At 37.6% G+C, this 22,580-nt stretch overlaps 1 protein-coding gene across 2 annotated transcripts; it reads left to right on the top strand.

Moving 5' to 3' along the window:
• The first annotated feature begins 48 nt into the window (after positions 1-48).
• Positions 49-22,553, top strand: LOC117166077 (sodium channel protein 60E). Of its 2 annotated transcripts, XM_076626000.1 has the most exons (21): positions 49-4,700; positions 5,605-5,813; positions 5,903-6,123; positions 6,709-6,889; positions 7,036-7,113; positions 7,197-7,338; positions 7,449-7,583; positions 7,654-7,883; positions 7,973-8,532; positions 8,967-9,059; positions 9,293-10,706; positions 10,783-11,098; positions 12,110-12,226; positions 12,326-12,484; positions 13,346-13,642; positions 13,760-13,914; positions 14,049-14,535; positions 14,692-15,011; positions 15,116-15,475; positions 16,067-16,447; positions 16,613-22,553. In XM_076626000.1, exons 1-21 carry the CDS (start codon positions 3,276-3,278, stop codon positions 16,998-17,000), a joined length of 7,668 nt encoding a protein of 2,555 aa, XP_076482115.1. In that variant the 5' UTR covers positions 49-3,275; the 3' UTR covers positions 17,001-22,553. The 2 variants fall into 2 exon arrangements, with proteins under 2 accessions (XP_076482115.1, XP_076482116.1); XM_076626001.1 differs by lacking the exons at positions 15,116-15,475; positions 16,067-16,447; positions 16,613-22,553 and having other exon boundaries at positions 14,715-14,896.
• The last annotated feature ends 27 nt before the right edge of the window (positions 22,554-22,580 follow it).

Here is a 22,580-nt window from a genome sequence, read left to right as displayed (position 1 = left end):
AATTATTAGTGATTCCAAATGAGGATATAATAATAATAAATAGGTAAAACAGTTTTAACTCACTGCACTATCCGAGTTTTTATATATTTCATTAAGGCAAATCTCAATTTATTTACTATATGTTTAAAAACTTAAAGTTTGGGAAACTAGGAGAAGGAAAGTAATATTAACAGTGCTTATTATGTTTTACAATTCTTTATATTTTCAGTTTTCATGTTGATCGAATGTGTAAAGGTGTTATATTGTATTCGATCATACAATTTTATAATGTAGCATGAAATACGTTATATATATCACATTTAAAAACGTTATATTTCTTGAATCTATAACTTTGAATCTTTATAGTGGAAACAGCGAACCAAATAATAACACGTTTAACCGTGTTACATATCTAGGTAGAGTGTCACGTAACGCAACAAATTTTATTGCTTGCTATTTACAAAACTAATCGGATTTAAATATTAAGAATAACATGAATTTTATTTTTTGAACATCCATTATGCATACGTATATACATATATGATTGAGATTAATGTAATTTTTCTTGCTTTTGCTTGATATATTTTAGATTAAAATATTCCAAGAACTAATAGAATTTCCATAAACGATGATCGAAAGAAAATAGATTATTCCATCTAGAGTAATTTTAGTCCATGTCCAATCCAACATATTCTTGCTGATTTAAAGGACAAATTATGAAACTTTAAGGAATACGAAATCTTTTCTTACACATGAAAAAATTAAATTTATGATCATGTCGATTTTCAATATACATATGTATATATGCAAATATAGTACGACATGTACGCAATATATATAGACGAATGAACTTTATGAATATTGAGGTTACATAAACGTAATATATATGAGTCTTAATATATATGAATGTTAAAATATAAATGTAAAAATAAGTATTATTTAAATATTATTTACAGCAAAATCTCATAAACAAATATTAATAATAAATCGTTATTTTTATTTCAGTTAATTTCCTGTTCTTCTCTTAATGGTTGATCTTTATAGGGGAGATATAAATAGATGTCCAAAGGACGAGAAAGAATATAATTATCAATAAACGAAATACCAAAGACAAAATTATTCATTCACGAATACGAAGTATCAATTAACGATTTTTAGACATTTCTCGACAAACATATACTTTTAAGAATTAAGTATTGTATTATACGTTGTACTTAGTGAAAATTGATACCAATCAAATACTTCATCTAGCAAAAGCAACGCTAGAGGACAAATCAATAAGTATTTGAAAGATAGTTTGTAGTTATAGCTATATAGCCTGAGGAACTAGGACGTTTTATTCGAAATTTAAAGTCGATCAAAGAGAAAATCGTAGATGAATACCGCATGTGTCAGAGAGGAGTGGAAGATTCGCGAGAACAATTTTCGGAATAGCAAGGAAACGTTGGAATGGGAAAGTACGATATGGTATTTTAAAGGATTCGGGACAAAGAAATAAAGTAGGAAAAGAGGTAATGATGTTCTTAACTCTCTCGTCAAAGCGAATTTCAGGATTTTATATACAGCACGGTACATATGCACAAAAGAACGAGGCTTTTTCTGCGAAACACTAAACAATCATCGCCATGTTTTATCGTTAAAGTCGTTTGTGTTTGATTTTCGGGAGGAGAAAAAGAAAAAGAAGAAGAAGATAATATTGGTTGAGAGAAAAAGGAATAATAATGTTTGTTGACCACAGTATCACCTGCAGGGGTCAGTTGTAGCTAGAGTGGGGGATAGCGAAGAGCATTCGTGCAGGCTGGTGGTTCGCTAGTTTCGCGGTAGCGATAACCCCCGATGCGCGTGTGCATGCATGTATTTCGATGTGTTAGGTTTAGATAGATTCGCTTATACAGGGAAAGAGAGACCTCAAAGCCGTTTTCCTCGGTCGTTCAATACGCGCGCGCGCGAAACGAATCGACTTCGTCCCATAGTATCGTCACAGTTCTCGTCGGAGACGTTCGTGATTTTGCACCCTTGTTCAAGTCACAATTTACCGAACTATATGACGAGGGTACACCACGGTTTCCTTTCTTATTTTCCTTCATCTCTATTTCTATCTTCGCCTTTCTTTCCCTCCAGTTCTCTTTCTCTTACTAAATCCTTCGTTTTCTTCGCTGCCTCCTTTCTCTTTACGTTCATTTCTCTCGTTATATTTAAATACGCGTTAATTTCTATCCTAATCCCATTCCATCCCATCGTTTCGATTTTAACACATAATATCGCGTTCCCCTCGGCTCGTTACTCGCAAATTTATGTGCCTGATTCTTTCTTCCTCCTCATCCAATTGGTCGACACGTCGTTATCATCTCATTTAAACCCAATTTGGAACGCTATTCAGAGCCCAAGCTTTGAATCTCCTTGGATAAAGCAAATGGTAAATATGATTCGCGAGTGTCATACGTTACTGGAGTGACCAGTAATCAACAGACTGGTTTTTACGTCATTCCTTGTTGTTGTTGTTCTATCTTGTTATTCGGCATTGTTTTCTATTCGCGATGCGATCAACGACGGGATCGTGTGTGAACGATATCCAGGTGACGACGTCGCAGGCCAGGCCGGATTAGGGGTACATCGATCATCAAGATATCAAGGAAAAATCACGCAACGTCTCTTTCGAGTATACTCTAATACTTCCCTCCTCCTTCCTTGTTTTTCCTTGCTGTCCCTGGTCTCCCGGTTTCCAATCATCTGACCGACTCTTCGTCCTTCCTCCCTTTCTTTTCATTATATCTGTTTTTCTTGCTTTCGTTCTGCTTCTTGACTTTTTTACTGCTTGGTGGTGAAACGCGCCGCAGTGGCACGATCGTCATCGACGAAAAAAGAAGAATCTATATACTGTACCGCGACACACATACGAGTTCGCGCTCAGTCAATAGCAGCTGCATCCTTTGAAATTTCAAAAGAAGCACAAACACAAGAGCATATCCACAAGTGCGAAACGAACGCATCGTGATCGAATACCAGACACGGCCGGCGATCAAACTAGCGGGGAAGAAACTGCTGCCTTCCAGCCTGCCGTAATACGGTGGTGCTACGACGATATCGAGAAGCAGGCCCAGTCGGCGGTCAAACAGTATTATGCGTTTTCTACGCTTTTGTTTATTATCGAGGGAAGAGATTCTTATGGATGAATGTGCACGAGCTGTCGAGTCGCGAAGGTGAAAAAGAATAGAAGGGAAACGCGATAAGCTGTACGTAGGAACCGCAACGATGAAAGGTACACATTTCGGTGAGCCGAGGAACCAAAGATTCCAATGATACCTTCGCAAGGTGGCCGTGAGGGATACAAAGGTTCTGCCAACCCTCCGAGCAACGGCTCTGAGGACAATGGCTTCGCTAATCGACCCCGAGTGGCGGGCCTTTACGCGACGAATCTCTTCAGAGAAGAGCTCGTTCGATTCTCGTCAGGAGAGGCTACTCGATCTCATGGTCTCACACGAGATACTCTCGAAAGATCGCCACGAGAGATTGGAAGCCAAAGAAGTTTAAATCTCCCTACGGGCATAGCCGAGGAATTCGAGCTTTTGGATCGGTCAAGAGTCGGGATTTCGAGAACACCCCAGCCATTAAGGAGAGGAGAGACGGACGCTGCTGGTTACGAACCTAGATCCAGATTCGATGAATCCGCCACCAGACGAAGGGATCATTATGGATCGCCACCTGTCGAAAGGATTCGCGAGAGGGAGGACGAGCAACAGGGAGAATGCATTGCTCGATCCGCGTGCAGTACCCTTCGTGTGTCTCTCCTTGAGTTTCCGCGCTCCGAGCAGACGACGTGGATGGAGTCGGACGTTGGTGATTCTAAGATACCTGTTTCAACCGATGATCTCGCTGGGAGAAGAGGGCCAGATGACAGTTCGACGTTCGTTACAACTTCTGCCTCGATACTTATTTCTCCCGCGAGTGAGACCAGCGAATGCGATGCAATCTCGCCTCCGGAAGTGGAGAAATCATCACCGCCACCGTATACGGGCCTCAGTCCGCCGGAGTACACCGGCCAAGAGTACGAGACCAGCGAAACACCTTCGCCGATTTTTCCAAATTATCCACTGACATCGTACGCGGAAGAGACACATCACAGACGTTCGAGGTCGTCCGTTTCGGACGCCGGGCTTGAATTCACTGCTGCACGTGACGGACGTTTAAAGCGTGATAGCCGATTCGAGTCGGAGCCGGAGGAAGCTTTGGCGGAAGAGATCGGCAGATCGAGGCGAACCAGATCGAATTTAGAAAGGTCTACGGACGACGATATCTCGAGATCTAGAGATGTGGCGAGGCTGCGACCTCCCTTGGCCGCAGCAGCAGGCGTTTCGGCCGATTCTGGGACCGGTGATTCTGGAAGTGCGGAGATCCAAGTGGATCCCCTCGGCATTCCCAGAACAACGATCGCCGGTGAAATTCTAGATGGAAGGAACGGAGTTGAGAATGGCCAAGCCGCTAGTAAGTCGTCCATTAAAACTCCCACCGGGAACAATAAGCAAACGGTGAAACTCTTCACGAAGGAAAGTCTCGACAGGTTGGAAAACAAGACCGTACAGCTCGTCAGAGATTATGGCTTTCAGCCGAAACGACGAATGTCGGTCGAAGATGGCGCGGTGCTTCCAAACAAATTCGAACCTTTCCCAACTGAGCTTTACGGTAGGCCTCTCGAGGAGATTGACAACTTTATCTACGACGAGGTACGTCTTTAGACTCCTGCTTTTTTAAATTATTTTATCGGTTAACCGTTAGTTAACTTGTGATATAATTAGTTAAACGTCATATATTCAATTCGATTAATATGCAGGCTGTGCCGCAACATCGGGGAACCCCTTCACCACCATCAACTCTGCACATGGAAGTAATAGAAAAGGTTCATGCGAACATGCGCACTGTTCTATAAGCAGCTATAGCGAGTTGAGTTATAACTTTGGACTTTTTTTTTACAACTGGACTAATTCTATCAGAAGATGGAGACGGTCGAACTAATCTCGCGTACCTATTTACAAACGGAACTCGATATACGACGTTGAACTTTGTATTCTACGCCTGTGAAAATTTCCATTCGATGATAAAACGTCTCCAATCTTCGCATTTAAGCAGGTCATTTTGATTGCATCTCGCGAAGGTATGCAGATACAGTTTGTCAAAGAAAAACCTCGCTATAACTCGGAGACAAGGTCGTATAGAGCATATGTTTAGACAAACCCTTTTCATCTTTCATGCGCAGGATCCACTGCCAAAGTGATTCCCCGATATTGCCGGACACCCCCTATTTAAGGTATTTTAAGGTAGAGAAGGAATAATTATAGGATTAACATGATTTAAATTTATGATATAATTGTAAGGTTGCAAAAAAAAAAAAAAAAAATTGTTGCTCGTAAAAAGTAAAACTAATCACCTCGAAACTAGTCGTTTGATTTTTAGTCGTTAAGAGTTTCACTCGATCTTACTAATGTCAGTCTCGGAGTACGTCATATGCGTTTAGTTATCGAAAATATCAATGATATCGCTATTTCCTTTTAATTCTTAAAAAGAATATTTCTTCTGGCATATTCATGGCGGAACATTTGATTCATGTATCACTCGTACCGTGTGTTTCAGACATTCTGCGTGGTATCGAAGAGATTTCGTAAAAATTACATTCACCGATTCACGGCGACAAACAGCTGGTTCATATTTTCCCCGTGGAATCCTATAAGGCGGTATTGTATTTACCTAAGCACGAATCAGTACTTCGATTATATAGTCATGGCTACGATAATATTAAATTGTGCCTTCCTCGCCATGACGGAAACTATCGAGGAAGCCGAGTAAGCATTTTCACGGGGCGCGCGCAACTTCTCGGATTAATCAAACCTCTAGGAATATAATACGTCGCTTCTTCTCTTTTGTTTTCCAGATATATATTCTTAGCTATATACACGGCCGAAATGGTGATCAAATCGATAGCCAAGGGATTTGCGCTCAATAAATACACTTACTTGCGAAATCCGTGGAACTGGTTGGATTTCGTGGTGATCACCAGTGGTTATGCGACTATTGGAATGGAAGTAGGAAATTTGGCTGGGTTGAGAACATTCCGAGTATTGAGAGCCCTCAAAACTGTTTCCATTATGCCTGGTAAAAATCTTTAAGAAAGCCGACTTTCTACAGACATCTCCCTTTCTTTTCTCTCTTCGAGATTAGGAGAAAATATCGTGTAAAACCCGGTGGCTTCCTAGACCTTGGAAGCGACGGAATTGCAAATTGGTTTCTGGGGATTGCCGTGTTTCTTTAGTTGAAATTACTTTACCTTATCAACACAAAATCACATCAGAAATTTCCGACATTCGTTCGTTCCAATTTAGATATATCGTCTGCTATGATATACATGGTACACATATAGATAGCGCAATAAATGAAAGGAAGTGATAGTAACGTGATATAAATGCGATAGGGCAGGGATATGCTGGTTATTCGGCTATTACAAAGTGGAGTCATGACTCGAAAAAGATTGAGAAATATTGGCGTTACAGTAAAACATAAACAATATCATTATCGGTCTGATTGACGTGAAACAGACAGAATTGACACAATTCGTAAATCAATGAATGATCAACAAATTTGTTAGAATTGTCTATCAGAAAAAGTTATAAAAAAAAATTGCTTTCGTAAGAAAATAATGGGATGAAAATAAGGATAATCGTTTATCGAATATTTTTGCAGGCTTAAAAACCATCATCAATGCATTGTTACATAGTTTTAAGCAACTTGCCGAAGTAATGACGCTCACGATCTTCTGCCTGATGGTTTTTGCACTTTTTGCTCTACAAGTTTACATGGGTGAACTTCGGAATAAATGCGTAAAAAATGTGGAATTCAATAATACTCAAGTCGATTGGAGAGAGTACGTATTGTTCGCCGTAATATGTTCTACTTAGATTCTAACATGTTGCTTGCAAAGTATTTATACGGATACATATGTATTAACTTGAGAGACAATGGCTCGTTGACTCTCAAGAGGCATTAACCGATACCTTGTACCGTCCGCAGGTGGACTTGGAACTCGTCCAACTGGGCATTCGATGAAGACGAAGAACCAATAATTTGCGGTAACGCAACCGGCGCCAGGTTAGCCAAACTTGGTTCTTTATTACGCGCGACTGTTTTAAATGATATGCCAATTTTAACTCGAGAGAAACCCTACGTTTTAGGCACTGCAACGAAAGTTACATCTGTCTTTGTGTTGGCCCAAATCCAAACCATGGATATACAAATTTCGACAACTTTCTGTGGTCGATGCTCACCACGTTTCAACTGATTACTCTGGATTATTGGGAAGACGTCTATAATAAGGTAGTTGGTCAACTTCTTTTCCGCACGGATAATTGTTTCGCCAAGGAATCACTATTTACATAACAAGTTAGTTTGCGAGGTATAACAAGAATTGCTATATTGGTTTTTAGGTATTGTCGGCGTGCGGACCTATCAGCGTCTCGTTCTTCACGGTGGTCGTGTTTTTCGGCTCGTTTTATTTGATCAATTTGATGCTCGCTGTCGTTGCGCTGAGCTATGAGGAGGAAGCCGAAATTACGAACGAGGTATATAATCGTTGTAATTGTTTACCTCGAGTTGTCTGCCTTTGACCTTATCTTGCAACTGATACGACAGGAACGAAGAAAGGACTTAACCGACCATCGCGAGGACTCGACGTTTAGTTTCGACCCGACAAAAATCAATGTGAAGACGCTTGCCAAAGAAAAACAAAAGAAATTAGACGCGAGGAAAGGAGTTCTCCTAAGTAGTTACACGCGCAAAAAAACACGAAGAAGAAGACGTGGGAGAAGCACTGCCGGTTCTGGTTCATCTGGTCAAGATAAAGGTGGCTCTGTGCCAAGCAGGTATACCATTCGTCATAATAAAGTCGAATTGCTCGACAAATAAGAAAAATCGTTTCAATGATTTCTATTGTAACTTTCTGTTCGATTAGGTCGGTGACGCCAAGCCCGAGCCCAAGTCCAAGACATTCGAACGTTCGACCGTCTCACTTACTTCTACAAAATATTAGCCCACGAACTGTAGAGAATAACAACGGGGTTCATAGATTGGCGCCAAATCGTGGAATGCTTCATTCTCGACAAGCAAGTAACAACAGTAATCAACACTCGTCGTTAGACGACTCAGGCGTTGTCGACGACCACGATGGCGACGATGTCACATCCGTAGAAGAACACGACAGGCGTGACAACAAAGAATCTAGGGCCCACTGGCAAGAGAGGATACCTACGAATAATAACGCCGATGGCAATGTCGAAACTAATGCGGGTGAAACGAAGAATGAAACGAATAACGAGACAGAAGTGGACAATGAAAGAGAAAAATCACAGGCAACTCATTCCGGGGGCTATCTTCGTGCGCCTACGAACGTTCCAGTTTCTCTTGCCAGCGGAACTACTAGAGAAATTCGAGTGTTTAAATGCAACGGCGTGAAAACGAAGAAACAGATGTACACCTTGCCGCCAGAGTATCTATCGCACATTGTTATTTTAGGTAGGGGCAACGAATTTTCTTCGTCGTTTGTACATATTCAAAGACAAGATTCGGTAATGATGCAGAAAAGGTGGCCTCAACTCCAATGACTTTAACCTTGAGATATGTTGTAGAGGGGAAGATCCTTAGTAACATGTACTTTGTTCGAGGCGTGGGACGATCGTGATTCAAAAATTACGTTAGGTTAAATTTTTTTAGGTAAATCCTATAAAGTCTAATCGTAATTTATTACTATTTATAATAATGCAACAAATATCGTTTTTCTTTTGTCATAACTTTCGAACCACGATCGTCTCACAACTCGGACAAAATGCACGTTACTCATAATCCTAACCGGAACATATCCGTAATTTAAAAGAATTGGAGTTGATTACTTATAATTACCCAAGATTCCATACAACAGTTATAACGATTCGTTTATCGCTGGGTTTCAGATGATCTTCCCGATAGAAATTGCGAAAAGTGCATCCAATGCTGTATAGATTACGAGGGTTGGCTACGATTTCAGAATTGCTTGTACAAGGTAGGTATGCCAAAGAGGTAAAAGTAGAGTCGAGAGAGGAGCGTCTTCGGATATGAAAGCAAGTATTTCTATCTAATATAACGAGTTCGATATTCGTTGCGGATATGTTAGTCAAGCTGAATGATAACGAATAACGAACCAGTTATTAGTAAAATACGATAAATAAGGCTAAGGATAGCAAACGAGAAAAATGAAAACGCTTGACTCTCGATTGACCAGTGGCTCGTATCTAGGTAGTGAGAGATCCACTATTCGAGTTGACAATCACATTGTGCATCGTCCTGAACACTGGTTTTCTGGCAATGGAACACCACGGAATGAGCGAGTCGATCCGACAGGCGCTCAACATCGGTAATAAAGTGTTTACCAGTATCTTCACCTTCGAATGTTTGCTGAAACTGTTGGCGCTGAGTAAAGATTTCTTCGCCAACGGATGGAACAATTTCGATTTGATAATAGTGTCAGCGTCTCTGATAGATCTTACCTTCGAGCTGGTAGACGGCCTGTCCGTGATACGCGGACTGAGACTTCTGCGTGTGTTAAAACTGGCACAATCCTGGACGACGATGAAGGTTCTTCTCAGTATTATTATTTCAACGATCGGCGCCCTTGGAAATCTCACCTTAGTTTTGGTGATCGTGATTTATATATTTGCCGTGATCGGCATGCAATTATTCAGTAAAGACTACACTTTGGACAAATTTTACCCAGATCCGGTACCACGGTGGAACTTTAACGATTTCTTTCACTCGTTCATGATGATATTTCGTATATTATGCGGAGAATGGATCGAGCCCCTGTGGGACTGCATGCGAGCAGAAGAAGAAGACGGGCCCGAGGCTTGCTTCGCCATATTTTTGCCAGCTCTCGTAATGGGTAATTTCATGGTGTTGAATCTTTTTCTTGCTTTGTTGCTCAACAGCTTTAATTCGGAGGAATTGAAACAGAAGAAGGAGGAAGTGGGCGATGACTCGAAACTCGCAAGATCGTTCGATCGTATCCGTTCGATTATACGGAAGAATAAATGTTCGCGCTTGTCTCAAGCTGTCGCTAAAGGGAAAGGGAAGGATGCTCGTTTCGAAAAGATCGTGCGACGCGTAATAGATCGGTCTGACAACGAGACTAAATACGCTATTCAAGAGACTGTACTCAGCCTTCCAAAAGATAACGTTTACAATAGATCTTATCAAGAAAGTTTAAATCAGCCCGTTTTTTCTTACGATCCAATGTACTCTCAGTCTCAAACGGAAGAACAAAGATACGGACAAAGGGAGAAGGAAGAAGAGAAGGACGCCTCGCCTGACGACGAAAACAATTATTCGAGTAAGGAAAAAGAGATTGAGGCAAACGAAGGCAAAGAGGAGGAATGTCAAGAAGTCGATGTCGTGAGAGACTCTTCGTCTTCGAACAAAGCACCAGTTGAGGAAAGAGTCGCGATGCTACCTCAGATGGATCCGTTTCCTAGACCCGAGGATCGGGTACCAAAACGACCTTGGCACGCGCTTGTCAGCTACGTCGATGAACTGACGGTTGGCGGTAGGAGAGATAGTAAAGGAAAATACATCGATGGCATGGGTTCTTTTCCTGGATTTGGAAGAAGCAACCGACGCAAAGAACCGCAGGATTGTTTTCCACGACAGTGTTATCAGAAGTAAGGACCTACTACTGCACTTTGAATTTCTCTCCTGCCAGCGAATCAATATGATAGAAATACGTTGTATGTGCAGGTGTACCTGCATCGACCGGTGTATTGCAACAGCTATCGGCAAAAAATGGATCAGAATGCGAACAGTGATTCTTTCAGTCGTTGACACGCCTGCCTTCGAATGGATGATCCTAGTTTTCATTTTTGCATCCTCCATAACTCTTTGTTTCGAAGACATTTATCTAGATGATAATCCTTTCTTGAAGAAAATCCTCTATTGGACCAATCTTGGCTTCTGCGCGCTTTTCAGCATTGAGATGTTACTCAAGTGGTTAGCTCTGGGTTTCTGCAAATATTTCACCAGTTTTTGGACAATCTTGGATTTTATAATTGTCTTTGTAAGTAGAGCCTATACATTCAACAGCAGCATCGATTTCGTATCGTATATATGTGTTTACGTGTATGTGTAAGCGGCAGCATATACGTGCGCGCGAGCGCATGCTGTGTAAATTTTAACGTCCATCGTTGCTGCATGGATTTTTCATTCCCGCTGATCGTAACTATCCTGTTGCGATTTCGCTACTTTTTCTCACTGTTTCCTTCATTTTTATGCATTTCTTTCTCAATCTTTTATATATGTCGCCTTGCGGATTCAGGTACGTGCGAAATTAATATGTTGCTCCTATTGCATCCAGTTATGGTTGAACTATATTTCTGACGCTTTACGTCTTATTTTGGTTCATCATAATTTCGCTAATGTTACCTAATTTATTTACCTCTTCTTCCTATATTATCTGCCACTTTCGATATTTGTGGCGGTCATAACGTTAGTTTTGACATAGCAATTGTAAGTTTATATTTTACAATTGGTTATAAAAATTTGTGCACGACATACCCTGAGTCTACGAATATACAAGGCTCAATAGAAATTAATTAAAGATAATTTCATGTAGCTTTTATACAAGTTTTCTTACTTAATGCGACAAAAGAATGTATTCTAACTTTTTATACATTTATAGATATGTGTACCATGGATCGAAGAGAATACAGGATTTGACAGAAATAGTGCAGCCCTTAATCACTTGTAAAATGCTTGAAAAGAAACTCACCAGTACTGCTTTGCATGACATTCTAAACACCGTTATTATCGATGTTTCGCTGGCTGTTCATACAAAGTAGCTGTGCAATTTTCGTTTATTCAATTCCTTGTAATTTGAGGTTTATATAGAAAATTTGTAAATATGAGAATTTGTAACCATTTTCTTTTGAGTTAAACAAGCACTAATTACTACATTAAATTTACGATAATACACTGCCAAGCTAAATGTACAAGCAGCATGTTATTTTTTGGAGGTTCGAAGAAACGAACGTGTCTTTTCAACAATTGTAATGTAACTTTTCTTGAACAGGTATCAACATTTAGTCTGTTGATAGAAGAAAACGAAAATTTAAAAGTGCTAAGATCTCTAAGAACCTTGAGAGCACTGAGACCATTAAGGGCGATATCGAGATGGCAAGGCATGAGGGTAAGAAATTTGCTGTAGACTATGCTGGTAGATTGCTGGTAGATCTCCTGGGAGCTTGAAATTTAGGAGTATCGGCTGTTTCTTTTTTGTCCTGGCTAGATCGTAGTGAACGCGTTGATGTATGCGATACCTAGTATATTCAACGTGCTCCTCGTCTGTCTCGTGTTCTGGCTGATATTTTCTATTATGGGTGTACAATTTTTCGGCGGCAAGTTTTTCAAATGCGTTGACGAGTACGGCGAATTATTAGATATATCAGTAAGTAGAATCTCTTCTCTATCCTCTTTCTCTGCTTTGACGATGGCAAAAGCAGAGTACAGTGGAACTCTGTTTATATGAACGAAATTTTAGTAATGTCTAATTAACTAAACTCTAGTTGAGCTTCTATCATGTCTGGACTACCGTCCAGTATTAATCCACTTATATGAATGTCTAAAGAAGCGTTTGCTCGATCGATATTATTGTCAATATTTAAGGTTCTTAACATTGTATCAACAATATATCGGGTTAGACTTTAGGAAAAGACAGACTTTAGGAGCATGCGGCACTCATCAAATAAGCAGTCCCGGATTTACAAGACGTTTTCTTACTTCAAATCTGTAACATAATATTTAAATACAACGTTTTCCAGCTGGTGAACTAGACGTGGCTGGCCTGTAACATGACACTCTATATATTGATCAGCAGGACTCTAGAGGATCTGTTAAACTTGATTCAGACTAACGATCACTGTACGGTCAGATCAGGTCGAATCAGGCACAAGTCAAGAGATTTTCATTTGGCTTGAACCGCTTACTGCGAATGCTCTTATTGGATCATGTGTAAACGATTTTGACCGGTACCTAATTTAACGCGATTTGACCGTGATCGCTGGTGCGAATCGTCACTTACATAGGAAAATGTTCAGAACCTTAAATACCGTCAATGATATTAACAACGATGTTGGTAGGTGGGAAGAAATAGGTGGACTGCTATTTCTAAAATTTCATAAAAATATATGAACGAGCTGGTTATATGAACCAACTTGTCCCCCGACAGGTTCATATAAACGGAGTTTTGCTATATCAGGTTGCGAAAAGCAAGAAAGGAATATTCGAATCGACGAACGTTACTTCTTAGATCGTAAACACGAAAGACGACTGTCTGAGGAAAAATTACTCTTGGGAAAATAGTAAAATTACGTTTGATCACGTCGGAATAGCTTATCTAGCTCTGTTCCAAGTAGCCACATTCGAAGGGTGGATGGAGGTGATGCAAGATGCAGTAGACGCAAGAGGTGTAGATCTTCAGCCTCAAAGAGAAGCAAACATCTACGCATATTTCTACTTTGTGATATTTATCGTTTGTGGCTCCTTTTTTACACTAAACCTCTTTATCGGAGTAATTATAGACAACTTTAATATGTTGAAGAAAAAGGTAAGAAACACAACCGATCAAAAAGACGTTATCGAAGAATAACTCTATTACGTATTTCATCGAACGCTGAAACATTTTTTCCATTCCCCTTCTTATCCTTTTTATCCCTATTTTCAGTACGAAGGTGGGGTGCTAGAAATGTTTTTGACCGAAAGTCAAAAGCACTACTACACTGCCATGAAAAAGCTTGGCCGTAAAAAGCCACAAAAAGTGATAAAGCGTCCGATGAATCAAATCCTCGCAATGTTTTACGACCTATCGAATTCACGCAGGTAACGAATTTCAGTTTTACTTGTTCATTTACGTTCCCTTTTTTCTTAACTACTCGTCTCTTTTTTTTTTTTTTTTCAAGAAGCACGACTACGTTTTGCCAATTTCGTTTTATAAACAACTACGATGTTTCCAGATTTGAAATAGCAATTTTCATTTTGATATTCCTCAACATGCTGACAATGGGAATCGAGCATTACGATCAGCCTCATCCAATCTTCTTCGTTCTCGAAGTGTCCAACGCATTTTTCACGACCGTTTTCGGTTTAGAGGCAATCGTGAAAATAATTGGGCTTCGATATCATTATTTCACGGTGCCATGGAACTTGTTCGATTTCCTCCTCGTGCTGGCATCCATATTAGGAATATTAATGGAGGATATTATGGTAGACTTTCCGGTGTCTCCGACGCTCCTGCGAGTCGTGAGAGTGTTCAGAATCGGTCGAATCTTAAGGCTCATAAAGGCAGCCAAAGGTATTCGTAAACTGCTCTTCGCTCTGGTGGTTAGTCTTCCGGCGCTGTTCAACATCGGTGCCCTGTTAGCTCTAATTACTTTTATTTATGCCATTATCGGCATGTCAGTCTTTGGTCATGTTAAAAAGCAAGGCGCGCTCGATGATATGGTGAGTAAACCTTGAGTTATTAAAACCTTATCGTCTATTTCTCTGAATCTTTATTCCTCCGATCACATATTATCTGAACACGACATGCTAATTGATATTTCTTTGTTTTTCTCTTTGTGTTTTCCTTTTCGTTTCTTTTTTTCTCATTTTCTGTAGGTAAATTTCGAAACTTTTGGTAGAAGCATGCAATTACTGTTTCGATTAATGACATCGGCCGGTTGGAATGATGTGTTAGAGTCTTTGATGGTACAACCACCGGATTGCGATCCGACTCCGACTAGTCGACAAATGAATGGAAATTGCGGATATCCTCTCTTGGCAATAACATATTTTACTTCTTTCATCATAATCAGCTATATGATAGTTATCAATATGTACATTGCTATTATCCTCGAGAATTTTAATCAGGCCCATCAAGAAGAAGAGATTGGTATCGTCGAAGACGATTTAGAAATGTTTTACATACGATGGTCCAAGTAAGAATTGCTTTTCAACTGCCTTTTTATGCGTATAACAATACTATCTTTGGTTATACTTTCATTCGGGATTTGGCATTAACGTATGTAACTGTGATTCGTAGGTATGATCCGCACGCGACACAATTCATAAATTTCTCGCAATTAAGCGATTTCATAGCAAGCCTGGATCCACCGTTAGGAATTTCAAAACCAAATATGGTCGCGTTGGTTAGCTTTAATCTTCCTATCGCAAAGGGTAATAAGATTCATTGTCTGGACATTCTGCACGCACTTGTCAAGCACGTCCTTGGACACGTAGAAGAGTCTGAAGATTTCCGAAAGCTACAGGAACAGATGGATATCAAGTTTAAGAAACAATTTCCTACGCGCAAAGAACTTGAGATTGTTTCTTCGACGAGAATGTGGAAACGTCAAGATAAAGCAGCTAGGCTGATTCAACGTACTATCAGAGAATTTATAACGTAAGTAACTAATCTTCTATTTCTTTTTCGACACGTTCACTGTGCTCCGGGGCATATATATAGGGTGTCCTCTTAGATTAAACATTTAAGGTTTAAGATTTAACCCAGTCCCATATCTCGTGTCAATTTGACACATTTTTCACGTTAATAATGATGTTATTCTGTCATTTGTAAAAAAAATTGATCCGAGCTTTTCTGACCTTTATTTCTTCTAATATGAAATGTAAATATTTAATATTTTTAGTGACAAAACATGCGACAAAAATGTATGACGGTTGTTACAAAGGGCCCTGTGCGTCAATCTGACATGCATGATTCTTACGTTTTATCAAGTCCTTTGACAGTTAATTCGTCGCCTTGTAATTGCTGCACGACAATTATGCATTCATTGTGTACGACCCATTCAGAATGTAGACGTGTATAGATTGTTCTTTAAAATACAATAGAGTTTGAGGTTTTACGATGACGTATCGACAAACGGTATTTTGGTTATATATAGAGGAAAATTAATAATATTAGAATTATCAATACAGTGAACGTGTTAATGGTATCTTGTAATGCGGATCGCAATAGAAATTCCATTGTGTTCAGGGCAAAAAAGGAACGTGAAAGGATGGCTCAAGAAGTAGACTCGCAGACTCAAACGTCGAGTCCTGGTGGTGGGAATGAGGGTAGGGGCGGGGGTGGATGGAGTGGCAAAGTATCGGCATTTCTACATGTGCATAGAGGTAGCCGAGCCAGTAGTCGCAAGTCCTCGAGGGCCAGCGACGCCAGCGATTTCAGCGAGCTCGGTACAGCCTCGGCATGGCTTTTTCCAAACTTACCTCTGCTGTTGCTCTCCGGCGCCACCGGTACTCACGAGGACCTGCCTCCTCCCGCTCTAACCGTATCCCGTCCCTCGCCGACTACAGAACAACAATCGTTTACCGGCTCCTCTGCTACTTCTGCTACTTCCTCCGATCTACACATTAGGTTTGCGTTTCTCCTTTTACTCGCAATTAACTTGGGGTAACCAAAAACATTTCGATAATTTATAACGGTTATTCGTAATTAAAATCGATTAAACTAATTTATTGACTGTTATACTGCACCTATTTTCATTCTTATTATAACTGTTATGATCGTTGCTTACAACAGATCAATCGGGGGTCCGACTCTCGGCCGGCAGAATGCCGTTGAAAGTTATCCCGATGAGGAAGTCCCCAGTCTTCCTACGAAGCGCAGATCACTTCCGCCAAGCGCTACAACACTCTCTCTAAATACCTTACATCGTGACATCAAAGAAGCGTTTAGCAGACGTTGCGGTAGCCTCCGGAAGAAACATCAACCAGCACCAGAACCAGCTCCGCTGCCAATCGAATCTACCGATGTAAGCATACTTGTTACAGAACCCAGTCCAGAGAATTCAGCACCGCCTACAAGACCGGCACTACTTAGACGACAATCCGCAGCCACGGTCGTTCACGTCCTCGTTCACAGAGAGAGTGAAGAATATCGAGATACACAACCCGACAATGCCAGTTGATCTTAGATCGTTATGCTTGACATCCTTCCGAAATCAGTTTAAACGAGAGGCTAGGCTGAAAGCCACCGAAATTTTGCTTCTTATCGCGTTACAGTGACCTCGAGATTCGAATCTCATCCGATTCCCTCTCCTCTCCCCCTTTCTTTGACGCTGTTGCCTTAACATCATTACCATCAAATGTTCTTACTATTTCATTATAATATGTACATTTGAGAAGTCTCAATGAAATTATTTCCTAACAATTACAATAGTAATAACTTTATAAGAATATTTATTCCGATAATTAGATCTTCTTGTAAACACAGTACGATTTTTCTTTTACAAAAGCTATTCTAACGATACTTTTGATCCTAATGAATAATAGTAGCCTATTTTTAGTAATCAATTTATCGCGACGAGCTTAAATCTTTTCTTATGCAATAGAAACAGCGATAGCTGGAATATATATAGTTGAGGTAGTTCAATTGACTCGATATTACACGAAACTCGCATTTCTTCTACCATAATTAAGGGTGATTGGACCAATTTAGTGAAATATATTTAAATTCCGATCCCTTCTTCAAGTTAAATCATTGATACGGTCTACTCCTTATAAAGAGGAATGAATAATAATTACGTGGACAAAAGAATAATACTGCCTTAAATAGCATAGATCTTTCATTTGTATAATTATTTTAAAGAAAGAAACAAAAAGGACAAAAAAGAGAGGGAAAGAGAAGATGGAAGGAGGAAAACCAAACGGGAATTTTTAAAGAAGTTGTACACTTAGCCAAGTAGTTGTTTTTCTTTACACATTTAAGGAAACGTAGAATACTAGTACCGCTACTAATTTTGTATATCAGATATCATAAACAATAGCATTTATAGAACGTAAACGTATGTGATGTTTGTCTTATTCAGAATTGTCAAGGAAATTGCGATATTTCTAATAAGTAATAAGATTACATGCTTATCGCTAATTTAGAATTAATAATATTTCTTTGTTTTCGTTCCATATTTGTTAGAAAGAAAGACTTTCTCTTCTGGACACGTTATAGCATTCAGGTAATGAATCGTATATTCACTACGCTAATGATCGATATTCAGCTTTCCGTATATGTATATATGTGCTAACTTTATAATCAATGTTATCTGTTCAAGAATATTGGAGAAAATGTAACGATATTTTCTTTTATGTTGGAATCAAATAACTAACAAAGAGCAACAGTAATGTTCTGATTAAGCGAAATTAAAATTTGGTGCATTTTAACCAGCTTGGAGTACCAATTCCAATATACAGTACAATTTTGTAGCTTGTTATATAATATTATAATTAGCCATATATGTATATATATGTATATATATGTATATATATATGTATATATATATATATATATATATATATATATATATGTATATACACGCGGGAAACCTGATATCGATCATCGATAATCAACAGAATAGTAAATTTATCGAGAATCTGTTAACATGTATGGAAATCGAACAATGCCCAGAAAGGATGGCTCTCTCTCCTCTAACGTTCTTCATAGCATTATTTTGAAATAAAATGCATTAATATGTTACATTACACATATAATTATACTTACATATCGCACGGTATCTATTGCTCAAAAAAGAAAGAAAAAAGGAAAAAACGGAGAAATCATAATGAATTTAAATTTTATTTTCAAATTCATATTGATTTCTACATTGGCATAATATACAGTATGTTCTGTTTAGCTGAGAACACTCGAATATCTGGAAAAATACAAAAGCTGTATGGTATCGAAGGGAACATACTGTGCTTTTATCTGTTTGACCTTGCAATAACTTAAAAACGTCTTGTAAAGACGATAATCAAATTTTTTAATGGATACCTCCATTTTTTATTACATATTCTTGTAACTGATATTCAGATGTTTACAAAACACTACAAACTTACGTCTTTCGCATCACCCGTTATCGAGATATAAACTTTCAAATTCGACAGATCAATAGCAGGAATTACCTAATCTGAAAGTGACGGCTCAGAACTGACCGACTGTTTCGGAAACATTAGAAACATCTTTTATATGATATACATCCCCGTGGTGTACATCGGGTAACTGTAATGCAGCGGCACATTGAATTTTAAAGTTCATATTTTGATGGCAGATGGTGCAAAAGACACCAGTTTGTAATCTTTTGAACACGTTCTAAATGTCAGCTACAAGAATATTTAATAAAAAATAGAAATAGCCGTTAAAAAATTTTAATGCATGATCCAAGGTCGTCGCAAGGTGAAATAGATAAAAGCACAAATAGATAATGTCTCCCTCGATACCATGCACTTTTTTGTATCATTTCCATTTTTCCAGATATTTGAGCGTTTCTAGTTAAACAGGACATACTGTATGTATTGCTTTTCTTTCCATTTTCTATATAATTAAAAAACAACAAATCAAGAGCAAGCCAGTAAATATAGCTACATACAGTATGTCAAGTACAAGAAAAGACAGTATTATAGATATCTTTGCTTTTTTGTTTATTTCATTCAACTAATCGTAAAACGATAAAGGTTTATGTAAACCTAACGATGTATACTTGTCTTCGAAGAGAAATCTTATAAGTTTATTAATTGACAAATTGAGGATATAAACGAATAAGGTAAAATTTCTACATATTTAGAACAATGATACAATTTGCTTTTATAATTTTATTGAAATTCGTGAAACTGAATTTATCAATGAATTTATAACAATCTAGAAAGAATTATTTTCTTTTCCGAATAAAATTGTATAAACAATAAACAGTATAAACAGTTTTTACTTTTTAACTATTAAAGACTATTATATTTAGAACTGTACTTTGTATGAAAGAAATTTTTAAATCTTCGACGATGAGTATTATAGATATCGCTCATTTAATACAACAAGGACATCACTTGAATAACTTGAATTATTGATACAGAAAAAACAATTGTTCCTTGTATGTACCTCTTTTGGAGTTTTATAAATTAACTTCAAAAATTCACCACGTCAGGACAACAGTTGTCCGCTATTATTTATACTAATATCTGTCGCTGTTGCATCATCATGAAACTATAACAGTTTAAAACATTCAAACTCGTTTTCGCTAAAATCGTGATTTTCATGTTATGTTATTGTTGCAGCAAATGAGCGATATGTAATGTATACATATGTATATATACGTGTATCATATAATGTTGTATATATATATATATGTATACGTATAAATATAAAATTAATATGTATAAAAATAATTTTTTATTTTATTTTTTCTTTGTTATGCTAAATTTGTGTGACAAAATCATAGAGAACTATGTCATCTAACATCCGTACAACATGGAACTAAAAAGTAAGAAATAATTAATGACAGAAAAGGAGAGAGGTAGGAAAGGGCGGAAGGAAGAAGTGGGGAAAAAAATTTTTTAAATAGATTCACATAGAGAAAGGAACAACGAATTTTGTAGTAATTAGTTACATTTTTAGCGTAACCTTATTGGATCATCTTCATTTATTTATTTGTTTATTTAATATTCAAATCCCTAAAATTAAAAAAGTCACACAATTTATTGATTCTTATAACAATAGATGTTCACGTTAACATTTTCATACTTTCCTTTCACAAATTAAACGTTGCCATTAACACGTCACGACCTCTCGTGGACCTATAGTGCCTATTGTTAGAAAATGATTGCGAGTTAATATAATATGTATACAAAAATATAAACATGTATATTAGAGTTTCATATTACAAAGCGTTCGTACATGAAAACAGTACGAGCTAAATTTACGTAAAAATCTCTCGTTAGAACGTACAACGTACGTTACTTTTAGAGTTTAGCATTTAATGCTTAATGCTTGATAAATCTGTTTCTTCGCGCGTTGACTATAAGACATAGTTATTAAGTATTAAGGATCACTGAGAAAAAAGTCGATAAGTGAACCAGACAGAAAGATATGATTAAAGATAAAAATTTAATATTTCGAAAATATAATTTAATTCGAAAATGTGATCTTTCCAAGACACGCATTGTAAAGCTATGTATCATGTCAATTAAAGGCATAAATTATACTGTATGTTATTCATAATTGGCGCCTATACGCGCGATACGTCTAGATACTACATACAATATTATAAATATATCAAAAACATAAGAGACTGGACATAACACGCGACTATCTTAAAACTAAAGGATAGTAAAATTCCAAAAAATTGTACAATCACGCTCGGATATCCACCAGGGGTCCGAAATTATTTAGATTATAAACTTTTTTGCGTGTCTGCGTGCTGCGTGCGTGTGTGTGAACAAAATTCGATAAAACAACACCTGCTCAAACCTATACATATTTAAATACACCGTCAGGATGCACTAACCTAACTATAAATTATTATTGCAACTATCAGCTTTTTCTTTCGACGCTGGAACGTGCGATCGATCGTGCAATTCATTGTTAGCCCCAATTAGTTTAACGTTTCTCACATTTTTTTATATTAAAAAGACAGGAAAATGCATCAAGGTGACAATATTGTTCACACAATACAATGAAACAACAACAAAAATCGAATGTTCTTTCATTCGGGCGAAAACAAAAAAACGTATAGTTATGAGAAATCTTTTAAGTAATAATGTTAAAACGAGAGATACCCATTAGTACAGGGTTAATGACAATCGAGGTCTTGAAGGAAAATTGCTTTTTTCTATTCTTCCACCATTTTACGCAATTTACTTTGAAAAAACTTAGTATAACTATTTCAAAATAATCAATATCGTTTACTCTTAACAGTCAATACTCTATTGTTAATAAATAATAATTTCAATTTAATACAAAATTAAAATTATAACGCTGTTAGAAATTCACTATAGATGAAAGAATATAGATCATGTTCTAACATTCAAGAATGATGAAGATATGACAAAATATAAAGATAAAGATTAGGCGGAAGGAGGGGCGAAGAAGCAAGCAAACAGACAGAGCAGAAAATTCTGTACTAGTGTTGTAATGATTCATCAGAAAAAAATTAAAAAAAGAGCAGTAAAACGTTCCTTTAGATCAAACTTGTAAATAGTATAATGATCCTTTAGTTTGCAAAAATGACTGTTTTGTCATTTAAATTTATAAACAAAGACTCGAGCATTGTTCTTCCATATATATATATATATATTAGTTCCAGTTAAATTTTATGTAAATTTCTATTTTCTTATTTGTTTCATAAACTCATTAGTAATATTACACTATGCATTTCAATTTAGTATGCTTTTAAATCATAATTGGCATATGTTTAAGTCATACTTTTGTATCTAAGTCAAGTTTCTTCTCTAAACTTCTAACATATATAATATACTTGTACGAATGTACTTCCTCTTTATAATATTAACAATGCTCGATATAGTTTATAAGCTAATACGAGCAAATACTGAATTTTGAAATACAGCCTAATCAAATCTGACATTATAACACAAATGCTAACGATACCAATAAGAAACAGGTGAATAATAAGAATGTTAACCATGTATGAATGATATTATATAACTATTGCTAAAAAATAAATTGTGGAGTTTATCATTGACATTTGTTTAAATATTGTAATGTTACT

The sequence above is a fragment of the Bombus vancouverensis genome, chromosome 17, assembly GCF_051014615.1.
Source record: "Bombus vancouverensis nearcticus chromosome 17, iyBomVanc1_principal, whole genome shotgun sequence".
Lineage (NCBI taxonomy): Eukaryota > Metazoa > Arthropoda > Insecta > Hymenoptera > Apidae > Bombus > Bombus vancouverensis.
This window is presented reverse-complemented; position numbering and strand designations above follow the sequence as displayed.